The 15150-nt window shown below is 41.9% G+C and overlaps 1 protein-coding gene across 4 annotated transcripts in view; it reads right to left on the bottom strand.

Annotated features, from left to right (window-relative positions):
* Nucleotides 1–3498: 3498 nt before the first annotated feature.
* FAM171B (family with sequence similarity 171 member B) overlaps nt 3499–15150 on the bottom strand; it is a 38789-nt gene continuing 27137 nt past the window's right edge. For all 4 annotated transcript variants that reach the window (XM_071434448.1, XM_071434445.1, XM_071434446.1 and 1 more), the window contains exons 6-8: nt 12447–12563; nt 11801–11924; nt 3499–11529 (exon numbers count right to left, since the gene is read on the bottom strand). In XM_071434448.1, the coding sequence (XP_071290549.1) occupies nt 10194–11529; nt 11801–11924; nt 12447–12563 (1577 nt within the window). In that variant the 3' untranslated portion in view covers nt 3499–10193. The remainder of the gene's footprint in view (nt 11530–11800; nt 11925–12446; nt 12564–15150) is intronic.

Genomic DNA, 15150 nt, shown 5'->3' with positions numbered 1-15150 from the left:
CCTCTAGGCCAGCCTGTCCAACCTGTGCCAAACAAACACCTCTGAGGGCGACCCGTCCGGCCTGTGCCGAACAAACACCTCTGAGGGCAGCCTGTCCAACCTGTGCCGAACAAACACCTCTGAGGGCAGCCCGTCCAGCCTGTGCCAAACAAACACCTCTGAGGGCAGCCTGTCCAGCCTGTGCCAAACAAACACCTCTGAGGGCAGCCCGTCCAGCCTGTGCCAAACAAACACCTCTGAGGGCAGCCTGTCCAACCTGTGCCAAACAAACACCTCTGAGGGCAGCCTGTCCAACCTGTGCCGAACGAACACCTCTGAGGGCAGCCCGCCCAACCTGTGCCAAACAAACACCTCTGAGGGCAGCATGTCCAACCTGTGCCAAACAAACACCTCTGAGGGCAGCATGTCCAACCTGTGCCAAACAAACACCTCTCAGGGCAGCCTGTCCAACCTGTGCCGAACAAACACCTCTCAGGGCGACCCGTCCGGCCTGTGCCGAACAAACACCTCTGAGGGCAGCCCATCCATCCAACCTGTGCCGAACAAACACCTCTGAGGGCAGCCTGTCCAACCTGTGCCAAACAAACACCTCTGAGGGCAGCCCGTCCAACCTGGGCCGAACAAACACCTCTGAGGGCAGCCTGTCCAACCTGTGCCGAACAAACACCTCTGAGGGCAGCCCGTCCAGCCTGTGCCAAACAAACACCTCTGAGGGCAGCCTGTCCAACCTGTGCCAAACAAACACCTCTGAGGGCAGCCTGTCCAACCTGTACCAAACAAACACCTCTGAGGGCAGCATGTCCAACCTGTGCCAAACAAACACCTCTGAGGGCAGCCTGTCCAGCCTGTGCCGAACGAACACCTCTGAGGGCAGCCCTTCCAACCTGTGCCAAACAAACACCTCTGAGGGCAGCCTGCCCAACCTGTGCCGAACAAACACCTCTGAGGGCGACCCGTCCGGCCTGTGCTGAACAAACACCTCTGAGGGCAGCATGTCCAACCTGTGCCAAACGAACACCTCTGAGGGCAGCATGTCCAACCTGTGCCAAACAAACACCTCTGAGGGCAGCCCACCCAACCTGGGCCAAACAAACACCTCTGAGGGCAGCCCACCCAACCTGTGCCAAACAAACACCTCTGAGGGCAGCCCGTCCAACCTGTGCCGAACAAACACCTCTGAGGGCAGCCCGCCCAACCTGTGCCAAACAAACACCTCCGAGGCCAGCCTGCCCAACCTGGGCCAAACAAACACCTCCAAGGCCAGTGATTCCAGCCTGGGACCCAGCCCTAGCACCACATTCTGTCTTTCCTTGAACACCTCTCTGGGCAGCCCGTTCCAATGTCTAACCACCCTTTATGTGATTAAATTCTTCCTCATGTCCAAGCTGAACCTCCCCCAGCACAGCTTAAGGCTGTGTCCTCTCATGCCATCACTTGTTACCTGGCAGAAGAGCCCGATGTCCTCCACCGTCCTCTCGGGGAGTTGTAGAGAGCGAAAAAATCTCTGGATAAAATCTGTGGGTAAACAACCCCAACTCCCTCACCTGCTCCTCATCACATTTGTTCTCCTGTCCCTGCACCATCTCTGTTGAAGTAATAAGGAAGTATTAACGACCTCAAATTCCAATTAATACCCACCACATCAACAGAAAATTGGTGGGTTTTGCTAGGTTTGTTCTTTTGGCAGTCTGGAGAGCTGGATTAGGTCACTGGAGAAATCAGTGACTGGAATATAAACTGGGAGGGCGACTAAGCCCTTAATTTAAATTTAGTTTTAAACACTGATTTAAATTTGTTAAACTGAATTTGCTACAGTAAGATTACTCACCTTCTCTCGTATAATCAATCACACAATTAATACTTTCCCTGTAAATCAGTTTATGACTCTTACAAGGCAGAGAATGACAAATGCATTGATCAGGGAGAAATTGATGAAGAGGATGTTTGTCCCATATGTCAGGAGGTGTTATTAAGGAAAGTGTTTCAGTTCCCTTAGTACAGATTAGGCATAAAATTTGTTCTCTGACTTGCTACACTTCTAATAACAGAAAAAAATCCAAAAGAAAAAATACCTGACCATTGTTACAGCCCTTTTGCAATCTGGGAAAATGTGGCAATCTTAGGAGCTAAAATATGAGTGGAGAGGAAGGAGGAAAAAAAAAGGGGGGAGACTACTTAGTATTGCTATGTGATTTTTCTTAATTTTGGAGAGATTAGAGAAATTGGAATTCATTTTCTGTAGATATATCTGTGGTAATGTTCACATTAAATACATAAAACTTTGGGCAAACCACCAAGATGAACTGGAGCGTGGCTCTGCAGCGAAGTGTCCACTTTACAGAGAAAAGCACGCACTTCTTCTCATTCTAATAGAATTTAGAAACTAAACAACTTGTGAATGCAACAGAAAAATCAAGACTGAACACCACTTTGGAAACCCTTGTGATAACTGCAGAGCATTTCCAGCATAGGAAAGCGCTACAATAAATACTTTCAAACCAGTATTTTGAGAGTTTTTGAGTATATCTTATAGCTTGTCACTTACTTCTCTGCCTTAATGTAAGTAACTGACTGTGATGCCAAAAATCACAAGCCATACAATATTAAATGACAAAAAGGGCTTACCTTCAATGAAGGTCCTTCAGGTGCAAGTGTGGCACAATGCACACAAATACAGGACTGACAATTTTAAAGGTGGAACAAATAGCATACTTAACAGAAATGATCCAATTAGAGGAACAGTTAATTAAGTAACCCCCTCCCCCTTTTGGTTCTGCCCCCCTCTGAAGCCCCCTCCCAACTTCTAGCCCCACATTTATTATGCCTACAGTATCTGGAAAAAAACAAAACATCCTTGGTTCACACTAGGGGAAAGACTAATTAGGATTCCAGGAAGGTTAGCTTGCTGTTGTAAAATCTAAGAGAAAAGGTAGGAGAAGTACTTAAGTTAGTTAAGGAGCTATATAACTATATAATAGTAGTCTACAGAGCTACAAATTTATGAAAAATGTATAAAAAATAAAAATTTTGGCATCAACTTCACCTAGAGCATAGACAACATATGCTTTGTAAACAAACATCTATGGCAAACAAAGCAAATGTTTTTAAACTTGCTCTTAGTGCAGTACATCTTCAAATGATTCTGTAGTATGTATTTGGATTGTCCTTTTCCAAATAAATAATTTAGCTATGACTTTATCACAAAGGGTTGAAAACTCTTTAAGCTAGCTACTTAATCTGCTGATGTGCTCTTTTTTGTTTGCAAGGAAATTGTCTCCAAGGTCCAGCTGAAGACTACAAGAAGTTTTTCTTCACAAGAAACTGAATAGAGAATGTGACTCTATTAGAATTGGTAACCTGAAGGAGGATGACATTCTTTTGTCATGGGAATTATGATGATGACAGAAATACCTTAATGATATTTAGAAAAAAGTGTTGAGAGATGTCCCTAAACAACATATGACTTCAAAGATAAACAAATAACATTTCAGACATCGATAACTTTTTCAAATTTTTATTATATTGCATAAGCTGTAACATTTTACAAACCTTAGTTACATTTTCAGCAACAGATACACTGATACTGTAGTAAATACAGAGATGAAAAGACACCTCTGACAAAATATAAAAAGGTAGAAATACTTAAAACCAGGATGCTGAATATCAAGAATGTTTTACATAAACAATATCCATACTAGAGAGTTTTTGAAAATAATTGCTGAGGTCATGAAGCGTTTGTTGAATGTGAGGCTCCAGAATTCAAGGTGGTGAGCACAGTCAGGGCCATGAGTTCACCTGCCTTGCAACCCCCAGAGCCAGGCTTTGCACGAGTAACATGCTCTAATGAGCACTAAAAACTGCCTTTCTACACAGTGACATGTAAAAATAGTACTGTTCTAACGTGGACTGAAGTGCAATGAGTGCTTCAAAGGAACTAAATCCATTACCTAGGGAATAAAGTACCAGGATGTTTTGGGGAGGGGTAATATAGGAATGTTCAGTAAGTCCTAAAACTGACTGAAAATATTCATTTGGTAAAACAGTTTTCAGGCTGAGGGTGCTAGCAAAACAAGAAATGACAGAGGTTTGCCCTGTCAGTCTTAAAAAAAGCTGAAGCTTTTTATTTTTTCAGAACACAATGAATACTGCTTTTGAAAGGAAACGAAGCTCAGATTCAAGTCATTTAAATCACCTTTCATATAAACTCTTTAACACAAATGTAGCTGCCTACTGTTAGAAGTGTGGCACAAATTAGTACAAATTACTATAAAAGAATGCTCATCTTTAGCTCTGTAGGCATAGTACTGTGTTTTCATAGTACCACTGAATTTAAAAAAAAATAAAAAGCTATTAAAAACCAATGCAAGTTAGGCTCCAAATTGAGATAAAAATTGGTTCTAGAAAATAAGAATTACGTACCAATCTCCATACAATTTCTGCTGCTACTGACAAGCAAAGTTAGCAGCTGAAAAAAGAACTTTTATCATTGTAAGTGTTTATATATAAACATACGTTAATTTCATTTTTTTAAGTTAATATCCCAGTCAGTTTCATACCTGTAAATCCAGTGACTTCAAGATGCTTGCACTTGACACACAAAGTTGAATCAGATCCCATATGAGCATTTTTAAAAGACACTACTGTTCAGATTGCTAAAGATATATTTTTTTAAATTTCTTTTCAAACAAAAAATATCAAAACTAGGTTTTACAACAACTACCATCATCATCAACATGCAGAAGTCAGTATTCCAACATAAAAAGCACTAGATCTGCCTCTTAAAATATTATAAAAGCTACGTAATTGTATGAATTCAGGGGGTTTTGGCTAACAGAAAATAAAACCATACTGTGCTTTTCAGATAGTCAGATGTCCCACTGATAAAATAAGTCTGATGAAAGAGAAAGGCACTTCAGCAGGCTAATTTATCTCCAGATTTTCCTAATGTAAAGCACTAGACAACAGATGTAGTGCACTGCCTTTTCATCTGCACAGTGTTTGATCAGAAGTGTAGTGAAACTTTGTCACTTTTTAACTAACAAGAATTTATACTGGTGCCAGTTCATTTCATCCTCTTTGGTACAAATCACTGCATAAAAACAAAGGAGACAACTAAACATTCCTACATCCTGGATTATTTTTGGTGTGTCACCTCTAGCTTTATGGTGGTAAATAATGTCCCTAATCAACATATAATTTTTACTTTCAGGTTTGTAATACCAGAGCTCTATTTTCTGATTGCACTAGAAGGACTTTCTTTCTCTTGATCAAATGTGATTTTTAAGCAATTCCCCCATCTTTTTTTTTTTCATCTAGCATTTGGTAACAATCTAAAAATTACTGTCAATGAGCTTGCACTTAAAACTATATGTACATAAATAAGGGCTTTTCTTGCAAAAGCTGCCAGCTCAAGGAGTGCCTTGTGAAAAACTGAGACATAAGTGTTGCAAACATTTGTGTTCTTCAGAAAGAATTGATTCCACCAAAGCCCAAACACATATCAGTTTGCAAACTAGCATCAGAAAGAAGCTATCCTTTCCAATTTTCCTTATTCGTTCCCCTCTCCTGTGTCCTCACAGATATTTCTCCCTTCTTATTCTCAAGGTAAGCAACCTGCAGATTCAAAGAAGTAAAACCCTCTGAATGTTTCCCCAGCCTTTCCAAGAGCTGTGTGCCACAAATCCTTGCTAATTTTTGTATAGGCCTAATTCTGGCACCAGCATTTTATCAGTCTGTTAATGCCACAAAGAGCCAACAGAAAAAAGTCTTAAAAAATAAATTCAGGGACTCCTATAAATTCATATGCTGAAATCATATAGAGAAATAGAGAAAACCATAAGTTTGTGATACTTCACTGTGACATTCTGTCTTCTCCACGTCTTACACATCACATAGAATGTTTTGTGGAATTAAAATTTTTAGAGCTCAGCATAGTCAAATTCCTTCTTTTAATGATCTAAAGCCAAAAAGAATCCTAATCTCTAGCAGGCAATACAGGTTTTTCCAGAGCATAAATTCCAACATACAGCTGGAATGTGAAGACTGATATATTTGGAAATATTCTGTATGAATTTAAATCTTAATAATTTTAAAGTTGGATTTCTAATCCTTTTTCTTTAACAGCCAGACACCTACTCTGTCAGAGAATGAGAACAATGGAGTGCCAAACTTGTTTCCTTTGAACTCACATAAATAAAGCCATTTATAGTAGTCTGTATTTTTTAATGATACAAGTAAGTTTGAGAAATTAGGTCTTTTTGGTATATACAATGAAAAATGCATTTAAAAAATCTGAAATATTACTGTAGGTGAACAAAATTTCAAGTAAAGACATATGAACCTGATATGAATTCCTCAAAACCATTAGCTTGTCAGGGATTTTCTATTATGTTCAACAGAATGTATAATAATCTCTTGTTGAAGAGGGAGCCATCAGAACCAATGCAACTCTGCAAACAGGGCAATATTGAACTTCAAGGGCAGCTTTCAGAAGAAATGTGCATATATAAATTGATTCCTACTAATGTATACAACAAAGCAAAGGATGATGTGATCAATATCTGGGCCTAGAAAGTCATATTAAAAAATCCAGTACAACTGTACATTAAAAAAACAAAAAGTTCTTGTGAAAAAGTATTTGATATTGGACAACAAAATTTGTGTTACCTAGAAAGAGAACCAAAGGCATGCTGATATGACAAGCCATGTTCACATCTGAAACAGATGAATTAAACCTCTTTTTTCTTGAGGCCAATTTAATTACAGACTTATTTACACACTGTATTGGTTTGGCCCTGGCTAGATGCCAGGCACCCACCAAAGCCACTCTTACCAAAAGTGGACAGAGGAGAGAAAATCCAATGAAAGGTTCCTGAATTGAGGTAAGGCCTGGGAGAGATCACTCACTGAATACTGTCACAGGCAGAACAGACTCACTCACCTTGGGGATATTAACTGAATTTATTACTGACAAAACCAGAGCAGGAGAATGACCAGGGAAATAAATCTTAGAAACACCTTCCCTCTACCCCTCCCTCTTTCCCAGCTCAACTTCCTCCCCACAGCGACACAGGCAGACAGGGATGGGTCAGTTCACCCTGTGTGGTTTCTGGGGATAGGAATGGGTCAGTCCACCACGTGTGGTTTCTGGGACAGGAATGGGTAAGTCCATCACAAGTGGTTTCTGCCACTGCTCAAGGACAGAAGTCCTTCCCCTGCTCCAGCACAGGGTCCCTCCCACAGGAGGCTGTTCTCCATGAACTTCTCCAGCTTGAGTCCTTCTCAAGGGCAACAGTTCTCCACAAACTGCTCCAACATGGCTCACTTACTCTTCCACAGGGTGCAGTCCTTCAGGCACAGCCTGCCTCCAGTGTGAGTCCCCCACCAGTACTTCCAGGATACCTGCTGCAGCATGGGCTCCTCTTCTCACAGCTCCTGCCAGGAGCTTGCTGCAGCAGAGGTCTCCCATGTTGAGGCATACTCCAAAGGCTGCAGGTGGATATCTGCACTCCAGGGGTTGCAGGGGGACAGTTGCTTCACCATGTGTTTTGTTAGTGGGGGTAGGAGAGGTCTACAGGGATGAGAAGCTGCCAGAAGCTTCCCCGATGTCCAGCAGAGCCAATGCCAGCAGCTCCAGGACAGAGCTGCTGCTGACCAAGGCTGGGCCAGTCAGAAATGATGGTGACATTTCTGTGATACCAGATTTGAGAAGGAAAAGGAGTTGTTGTGCAGGTGTAATTGTGGCCAGAGAAGAGCAGGGTGAGAACATGTGAGAGGAACAACTCTGCAGACACCAAGGTCAGTGCTGAAGGAGGAGGAGGAGGTGCTCCAGGCATGAGAGCTGAGATTCCCACCTGTGATGGTGATGCCCATGGATACTGGGTGTGGCTGAGCTGGAGTTCATTCCCCATAGCAGCACTGGGCTTTGCCTTGGGAGCTGGAAAGGTGCTGATAACACACCAGTGTTTTGGCCACTGCTGGGCAGGGCTGGCACAGCATCAGTGCTGACTCTCAACATTCCCTGCCAACCAGCAGGCTGGGGGTGGGCAAGGGACACATCTAAGCCAGCTGACCCAAATTAACCAAGGGGATGGATATTCCATACCATGTGACATCAGCTCAGATATAAAAGCTATGGAAAGGAGGAGGAAGTGGGGGTATTTGTTACTTACAAGGTTTGCCTTCTGGAGCAACCACTGCAAGTCTTGAAGCCCTGCTTCCCAAGAAGCAGCCACACATTGCTTGCTGATGAGAAGTAGAGAACAAACCTAAACCTATTTTTTATCTCTTTATGCACACGCAAATTTTTGCTTTTGCCTTAGCAAACTGCTTATCTCAATCCAGGAGTTGCTTTCCATCTATTTTCTCTCCCCTGCCCAACTGGGAAAGGGGAGCAATAGAGCAGCTTGATGGGCACCTGGCATCCAACCAAGGCCAACCCACCACACACACACCTATCTCAGACTTAATTTGCACTTCCATACTTGTGAATTCAATAGGAACATTTTGTTCATGAAGCAAATGCTCGCTTTGCACTGATCCATTGCTGGTACCATCCTGGTTACCTTCCATATTCTTCTAGAAACACCAACAGACAACTGACAATCCCAACACCACAGACATATTTCACAGTAATATTTCCTGAGTAAATATTCCCAGAAGCCCAGCTGCATAGGATACTTCCCAACTCTTGAGTGCACTACAGGGCAGACAACCAAGCACCACTCACCTCACGATTCAAATACAGGCATTGTGTGTTTGGATCTTGGTACAGACCCTTAACCAAGCTCTAAGGGAAATATTTATAAAGCCTTTTTAGGATGATTTATAATCAAACTGCCAAAGCCAAAATGCTGGAACTTATTTCACCAGGGAAACAGCCTCAAAGCCACAGAAATACATTCTGTTCACTATATGAAGCACATTAAGAGATGCATCCATTTTTCTGTTAGCCAAAGTTGAAATGATCACTTTGACAAGATGAACATTAAAATTAAAGAATATTCTGATGGCCTTTCCTTCCTCTATATATATCTTAGTTACAATTCATGCATTCATGACTTTTGGTAAATTTAACTCTAAGATGAGTCATAAATAGTATTTATATTGCATTATAGACCAAATTTTTGCAATCTGCTGTCTCATGCTCATAACCCTCCCCCCCCAACTTTTAAAGCCTGTTTAACTCCTCTGCAAACCTAGACAAAAGCAGCTCAGGCTGGCAAAATGTAGGCACATAAACCTCAAATGATCTCCCATTGTTTTAAACATAAAATAAAAAGCAACAGTGCCAAGCTTTCCTGCTCAAGAAACTCTTTCCAAGGCTTCATTTGTCTAATCCTGCACACTTCATCATGGGCCAAACTCTCACTTATAAATAGGCAGAGATTCAAGGCTATATTCTGGAGCACAGCTGGCCCAACAGCATAGAGAAGATGTTCACTGACAAAGAAGCCAAACAAGACACTGGGATCAGGAGTAGCTGCAGCTCCAAATGCTACCAGAACCAGTCCTTTTCTGCAAAGCAGATCTTCACAAAACAGATGGGCAACACCTTAAGGTAGTGGGGACCATGAACTGCAGTGGCCACACTTGTACACTTCCCCCAGTGTTGTATGGAATTGCACATGGATGGGCACACAGGGAGGGCAGTAATGCTATAGAGCTCTGCTGATAAATCCAGCACAGCTCATCTGCTGGTGTCGTGGGACCAACGGATGAAACATTTCACATTGTACAAAGGAGTAGTAACAGACAGCTAGAAAAGTTCACATATAAAATACTGTACAGATGGTCACGTTGGTTAGGAACAAGGCTAGGAATGGCTTTAACTAGGCTACCATTGCATGAGCAACAAGTACAAAACAATTAAACCATGTGCCTACATTTCTCACTGTGCATTCCCAAAGGTGTGCCCAAGAATGACAGGCTAAGTAAAATGTGGGCCTTCCTCATACTGCCAGTAAAATTAGGAACTGGAAAAGTTTAATAGTAGCATTTCCCTGTTTTCAATTCACATGGAACATCAGTTGCCCAGCTGAAGTTTGGTAACTCAATCTATATGTTAAAAAATGAAACTTTTCTTGATACTAGAAAACAACATTTCCCTTGTAAACCCAACACTGCAGAATTACAGAAGCAGGCAAGAGATCAACAACCAGCAGGGAGAGCAACAGCACAAAGCACATTGTGTTTTAATTTATAGGAATAAGCGGCCTCTCCTCTCTTTTCTTCCAGATATTGGTTTTGCTATCTCTTTTCATGAGAGGTGGTCTATCCCTTTTTTTAGCAGAAGGGATACCAGATTCATGACTTCCTGGCAGAGATTTTTTCCTTAGACCTTCCTCATTATGTTGTTCTAGGACTGGCCCGTTCCCTCCTTCCATAATGTGTCTCACAGCCTGGTCCTCTGGAGTGCAAACAGTGGTCCCACTTTCACTGCTACTCAGATCCAGATCTTCCAAGTAAAGAATCTTAGAATGTGGCATACTTTTAATGAAAGTTTTCTCTCTCTCCAGTTTTCTGTTAGGATGATGCTCATTCATGTCCACACCAGAGTCCAGACTGGTATCATTACTCTCAGTTTTTTTGCCCTTTTTCAGATCTATGAAAGAATGCCTCACTTGAGCAATTGGCTTCCCATCCAAGGACACAAACCACGCTCGAGGATGTGGAGATGGTTTTCCTTTAGAGAGCTCCAGCAGTGTTTGCTCTGAAATCCCTTGAAGTTCAGATGAAAAGGGAGTCATTACCACTGCCTCATTCAGTGTCCCAGGAACAGAGACAGATTCCAGCAAGCTGTTGGTGTACCTGCCCCAGTTGGATGCTTGGGAAGGCAAGCCCTCTTCACCATCCAGGGCACTGCTCTCATCTCTGCAGGCAGAAGGCTGGGGATGAGAGTGCACTGGCATTTTGGGGAGTGTTTGCATGTAACTGTCCCGATTCACGGGCTCCATCATGGGGCCGTACACCAGCTGCCCTTTCCTCGGCAAAGTTGCTGATTTAGCAGGATGCAGTTGTTCTGGGGAGTGGAAAAGGTCTGAGGTTTGAAGAATAGCAATAGGCTGATTGTAAATATGCATTAGATGTTCTGGGATATGGGAAAGCCCATACATCTCCTCTTTCAGTGAAAGGTACCTGTTTTGGTCTGGAATGTCCCTGGGAGCCTGGGAAAGAGTACTGTTACTGTGCTTTGGCTGCTGTGAAAGCCTCACTCCAGCACTAGGCTCCACTGAATGGGCTGAATTTCCTGCCTGACCAGTCTGACAGGATGACTGATAAGAAGCATCCTCTGGGTAGATTTTAAAATTGTCCTGTGATTTTCCATCTTCTGTGTCCATGGACAGCCTCCTTTGAGGACTGTATGAAGAAATCTTAGGTGCATATAACTGTGACTTATCCTCCAGCTTTAAAGTCCCTTTGACAGCACTGATGTGATTTATGTGAGTTGTTGATGTTGTCTGGTCTTTTTTTATGACCTCCAGCTTGGTTGAGTTTTTTTCCTTCTTCTGTGTCTGACGACATTTATCCCTATGCAAAAGAGAAGCAAGGTGACTGCAGAGAATATTAGGAAATACTGGACTGTTGACTACCAAAGCTGGAGGTTAGACTTTGGTTAAGAAGTTGTGGTGTAATTTGACATCATTAACTTAAAATTAAGTTCTGTAAGAACTATAATTTTAAAAAAATATAAGGTTACACATTACAGTTTAGCTAAGAAAACAAGTCTTAACCTCAAAAGACTATTTTATCAGCCTCAAATTCCACTCATAATGAGCTCCCTGGAACTTCTTTTGCTTACCTGCAGTAACAAAGAAGAACAGCAAAAAATCCAATGATAATGACAACAGTTCCTCCCAGTATGGCCGTAAGGAACACGGTGTGATAGGCTGTTATGTCCTTGGAAACAGCACTAATAATGGATTCTAGATTATCAAACAAAACCACACAAGCATTAGTTCTTAAAACCCAATTATGTGCAGAGCTAATAAACTGAACAGTACTTTTCCAGTGATTTTGTGTTCTAATGGCATTATGTTCATCCTTCCCTTTTCACCTTGCTAGGTGCAAATGACAGGAATTCATCTCAAATATGGTAAGCCTTAGTGTTCATCTCAAATACTAAAGGCTTACCATGACATCTACTTCATTCCAGACAAATTATATTTGTATTAATTGTCCAAACTAACTTAGAAAAGTGGTCTACATTTTCTACTTAGCACTCTGCCAGAGAGTGCTGTGTTTTTACAATTAGCCACACTGTTTCTCTGACAGATCCCTTCATATGAATTTACAAAACATGCAAGAAAATCGCTGTAAGGACTCAAACAAAATTTATCCAGGTGGTGAAGTTGAATGTCACTTCTCCCTTCCTGCTGTTAAATGAAGCAGTCAAACTGACAGCCTCATGGGGCATTCAGGATCTGCTTAGCCAGTGGTTGCCATACCTCTTGCTCCAGGCAGTGGAGCTGCAATCCAGTAGCCCAGGTGCTGAGCAGTGTATGTCCATACTAACTGGCCATCCGCCTCCTTCACCACTCCTAGCCCACGGTTCACCCAAGCACCTGGGGGCAAAAAAAGGACAAAACATCGCACATGCCATGCAGGATTCTTCTGTACCTCAAACCACCAGCAATTAGGCCATTATCAAAAATACACAAGATCACAGGAAAACTGAAACTTCTGACAGAAGCTGTTTATTACACAGCTTTAGCCAAACAGGCAAATTTCCTCTCCTGACAATTTCATTTCAAACTTCCATCTGTAGCCATTTACTTTGAAACAAAGCATCAACATTACAACATTACAGAAGTAAACTTAATATGATTAATTTTCTATTAATAACTGTCTTTCACGGATATGCACATAAATAATTTGAGAAAACCTATTATAAAACCTTCAGCGTGCATGAAGTCCAAGACTAAAAATGAGGGAGCAGGTAACTCATGCATATGGACACAAGTTTAACATCGGCTAGCAGAACTTAGTGGGAAAACATTTTAATCTTATTAAGCCACAATAGGATAAACAATGTTTGTCTTGAATGTTTCTCTCCTCCTCCCTGCCCCGAGGCTGTAACAGTTCAGTTAGCCCAAGGAAGTGCTATTGTTAGGACACAGATTCCACACCATCTGTTTGGCAATGCAAAGGAAAGGTATTATCCGTTAGAAGAGAGAAAACTATACTTAACTCACTAAAATATGTTTATTGTGGGCCATTTTTGAAATTCTAAGGACAGGAAACAACCTCATGTAACCAACGTTATATATTCAACCTGCAAATACTGAGAAGTAGAGAGAACCGCCAGCTTTTTTAAAACACCAATAATCAAAGTATGAAAACAGTATAACTCATGTAAGCTGAAGCTTATATGAATTTCAATTTGATTTTCTTCCAGGACCCTTCTTTCAGCAAAGGAAAAGTAAATATCTCCCAGCCAGGAGGTAATGATGAGGATGGACACCTGCCACAGATGCAGAGAAAATAAAGCATCAGCCGTCTCCTGGTGCTTGTGATGGCCGGCAGAGGGGAAAGGCAGCAGCAACACCTAGAGCTCTGAAAATGCTTTCTCAGCCCCCTGAGAAATCTTGTCCAGAGTCAGGAGTAATACCAGCAAACCTTGTATAAAAGGCAAAAAAAAACTTCTAGGTCTCCAGAAGTTCTCTCTTGAAAAAATCCATAAGAAGCTATACAATGTTTGCTGTCCTTTTCAGCAAATTACATCTTCCCCCAATATACTACATTGAAAATACTTGGTATTAAGAAAAAATATTAAAATGTGATTCATGGGTAAGCCCATTTTCTCTATGGTTTACTGCCATTCAAGCAGAAGTATATAATTCTCAATTTAATGTTGAATGCAAGCTTTCTGGTTTTTGTAATTCTATTAAAATCCACAAAGTACTTTTAGCACTAATGCAGCAAAATATTTCGTAAGAAGGAAGCCACACTCAATACAGATGAACAAACTCTGCATTTACAGCAGCTGAGTACAATTAGCAAAGCTCATTTTCCAGGAAGTCTCAGTACTACTCCACTTGGAGGAAGCCCCAGGAGCACTGCTCAGGCAGACCTGTCAAAGCAGTTTCTATAATTTTCCTGCTGCATATGGGTCAGCCCACACAGACCTGTTCCCTTGCCACTATCAATGCTGACATGAGAGCTCTGATTACCATCAGAACACATTATCCAAGGACTTCAGAGTTAAAAATTGTGTCAGTGTCTTGCTGGGGACATCCCACATGCAGCCTCTTGGAGGCCAGAGCCTCATTACTAAGTGCAGCAGGAGCTCTGCATTCAGCTCAGATGGGGGCCTGCTGCTCCTTATGGATGCTCTGCAATGCCTGCTGCAGAGCTGAGGTGTTCAGCTTCACTCAGCCACCAGAACCTTGACTAAAACACACCTTGCTATTACTCAGTTACCTTGGGAAAAAGTAATTTTGCATGTGTCAGATCAAAGGTAAAAAGTTAAAAGGAGCATACTTAAGTATAAACACCCAGGAAAAAAAATACAATTGCAAATTTTTATTGTTAGAGAGGAAGAAATGGGAGAAAAAGTACAAGGTAATTTATGCCCCAAAAGTTGCTGTCCTTTTTCACCATCCTTCTGTCCCTCTCCTCAGCAAGCAGCAGTGAACAGTACACCTCAGAGAGCATCCATTACAAACAGCTTGCCTTTATGGAATCTCTGTAAAGTACATCCCACTGGAGAGGAAGAACCAGCTGGTTTTACTGGGGTTTGCATCAGCAGGCCATGCTCCTGGCTCCTGTTTTACTCCCAAGGCCAACAATCCCATGCAGGAATGCTGAGTAGGACCCCCACATAAACACCTCACACTGGTTTGTATTCTAACCCCATCCTGTGCTGCTCCAGTTCTGTCAACTCCTTGTTTAACAACAGTGTTGATTTAGCTTTGTTTAGGGAGGTAAAAAAGCTCAGCACAGGATCAGCATAGGAGCTGGCTGTGGCAATGGCAATAAGAAAAGTGGCTGTGGTAATAAGAAATTTAAACCTTGAGTGATATTTTACCACCTCAGACTAAAACCCTCTAAAATGCCATCTCTTTTCACCAATTACCCCTCTAAAGTCTTCTAGGTGTATAGACAGACTTAATCTTCTATGCCAAAACTTATCCTATTCACTTTTTCCCC

The sequence above is a fragment of the Agelaius tricolor genome, unplaced genomic scaffold (assembly GCF_023055355.1).
Source record: "Agelaius tricolor isolate 1412-34295 unplaced genomic scaffold, bAgeTri1.0.p SCAF_10, whole genome shotgun sequence".
Taxonomy (NCBI): Eukaryota; Metazoa; Chordata; class Aves; order Passeriformes; family Icteridae; genus Agelaius; species Agelaius tricolor.
Note: the sequence above shows the minus strand (reverse complement) of the source record. Positions and strands in the feature narration are given on the sequence as shown.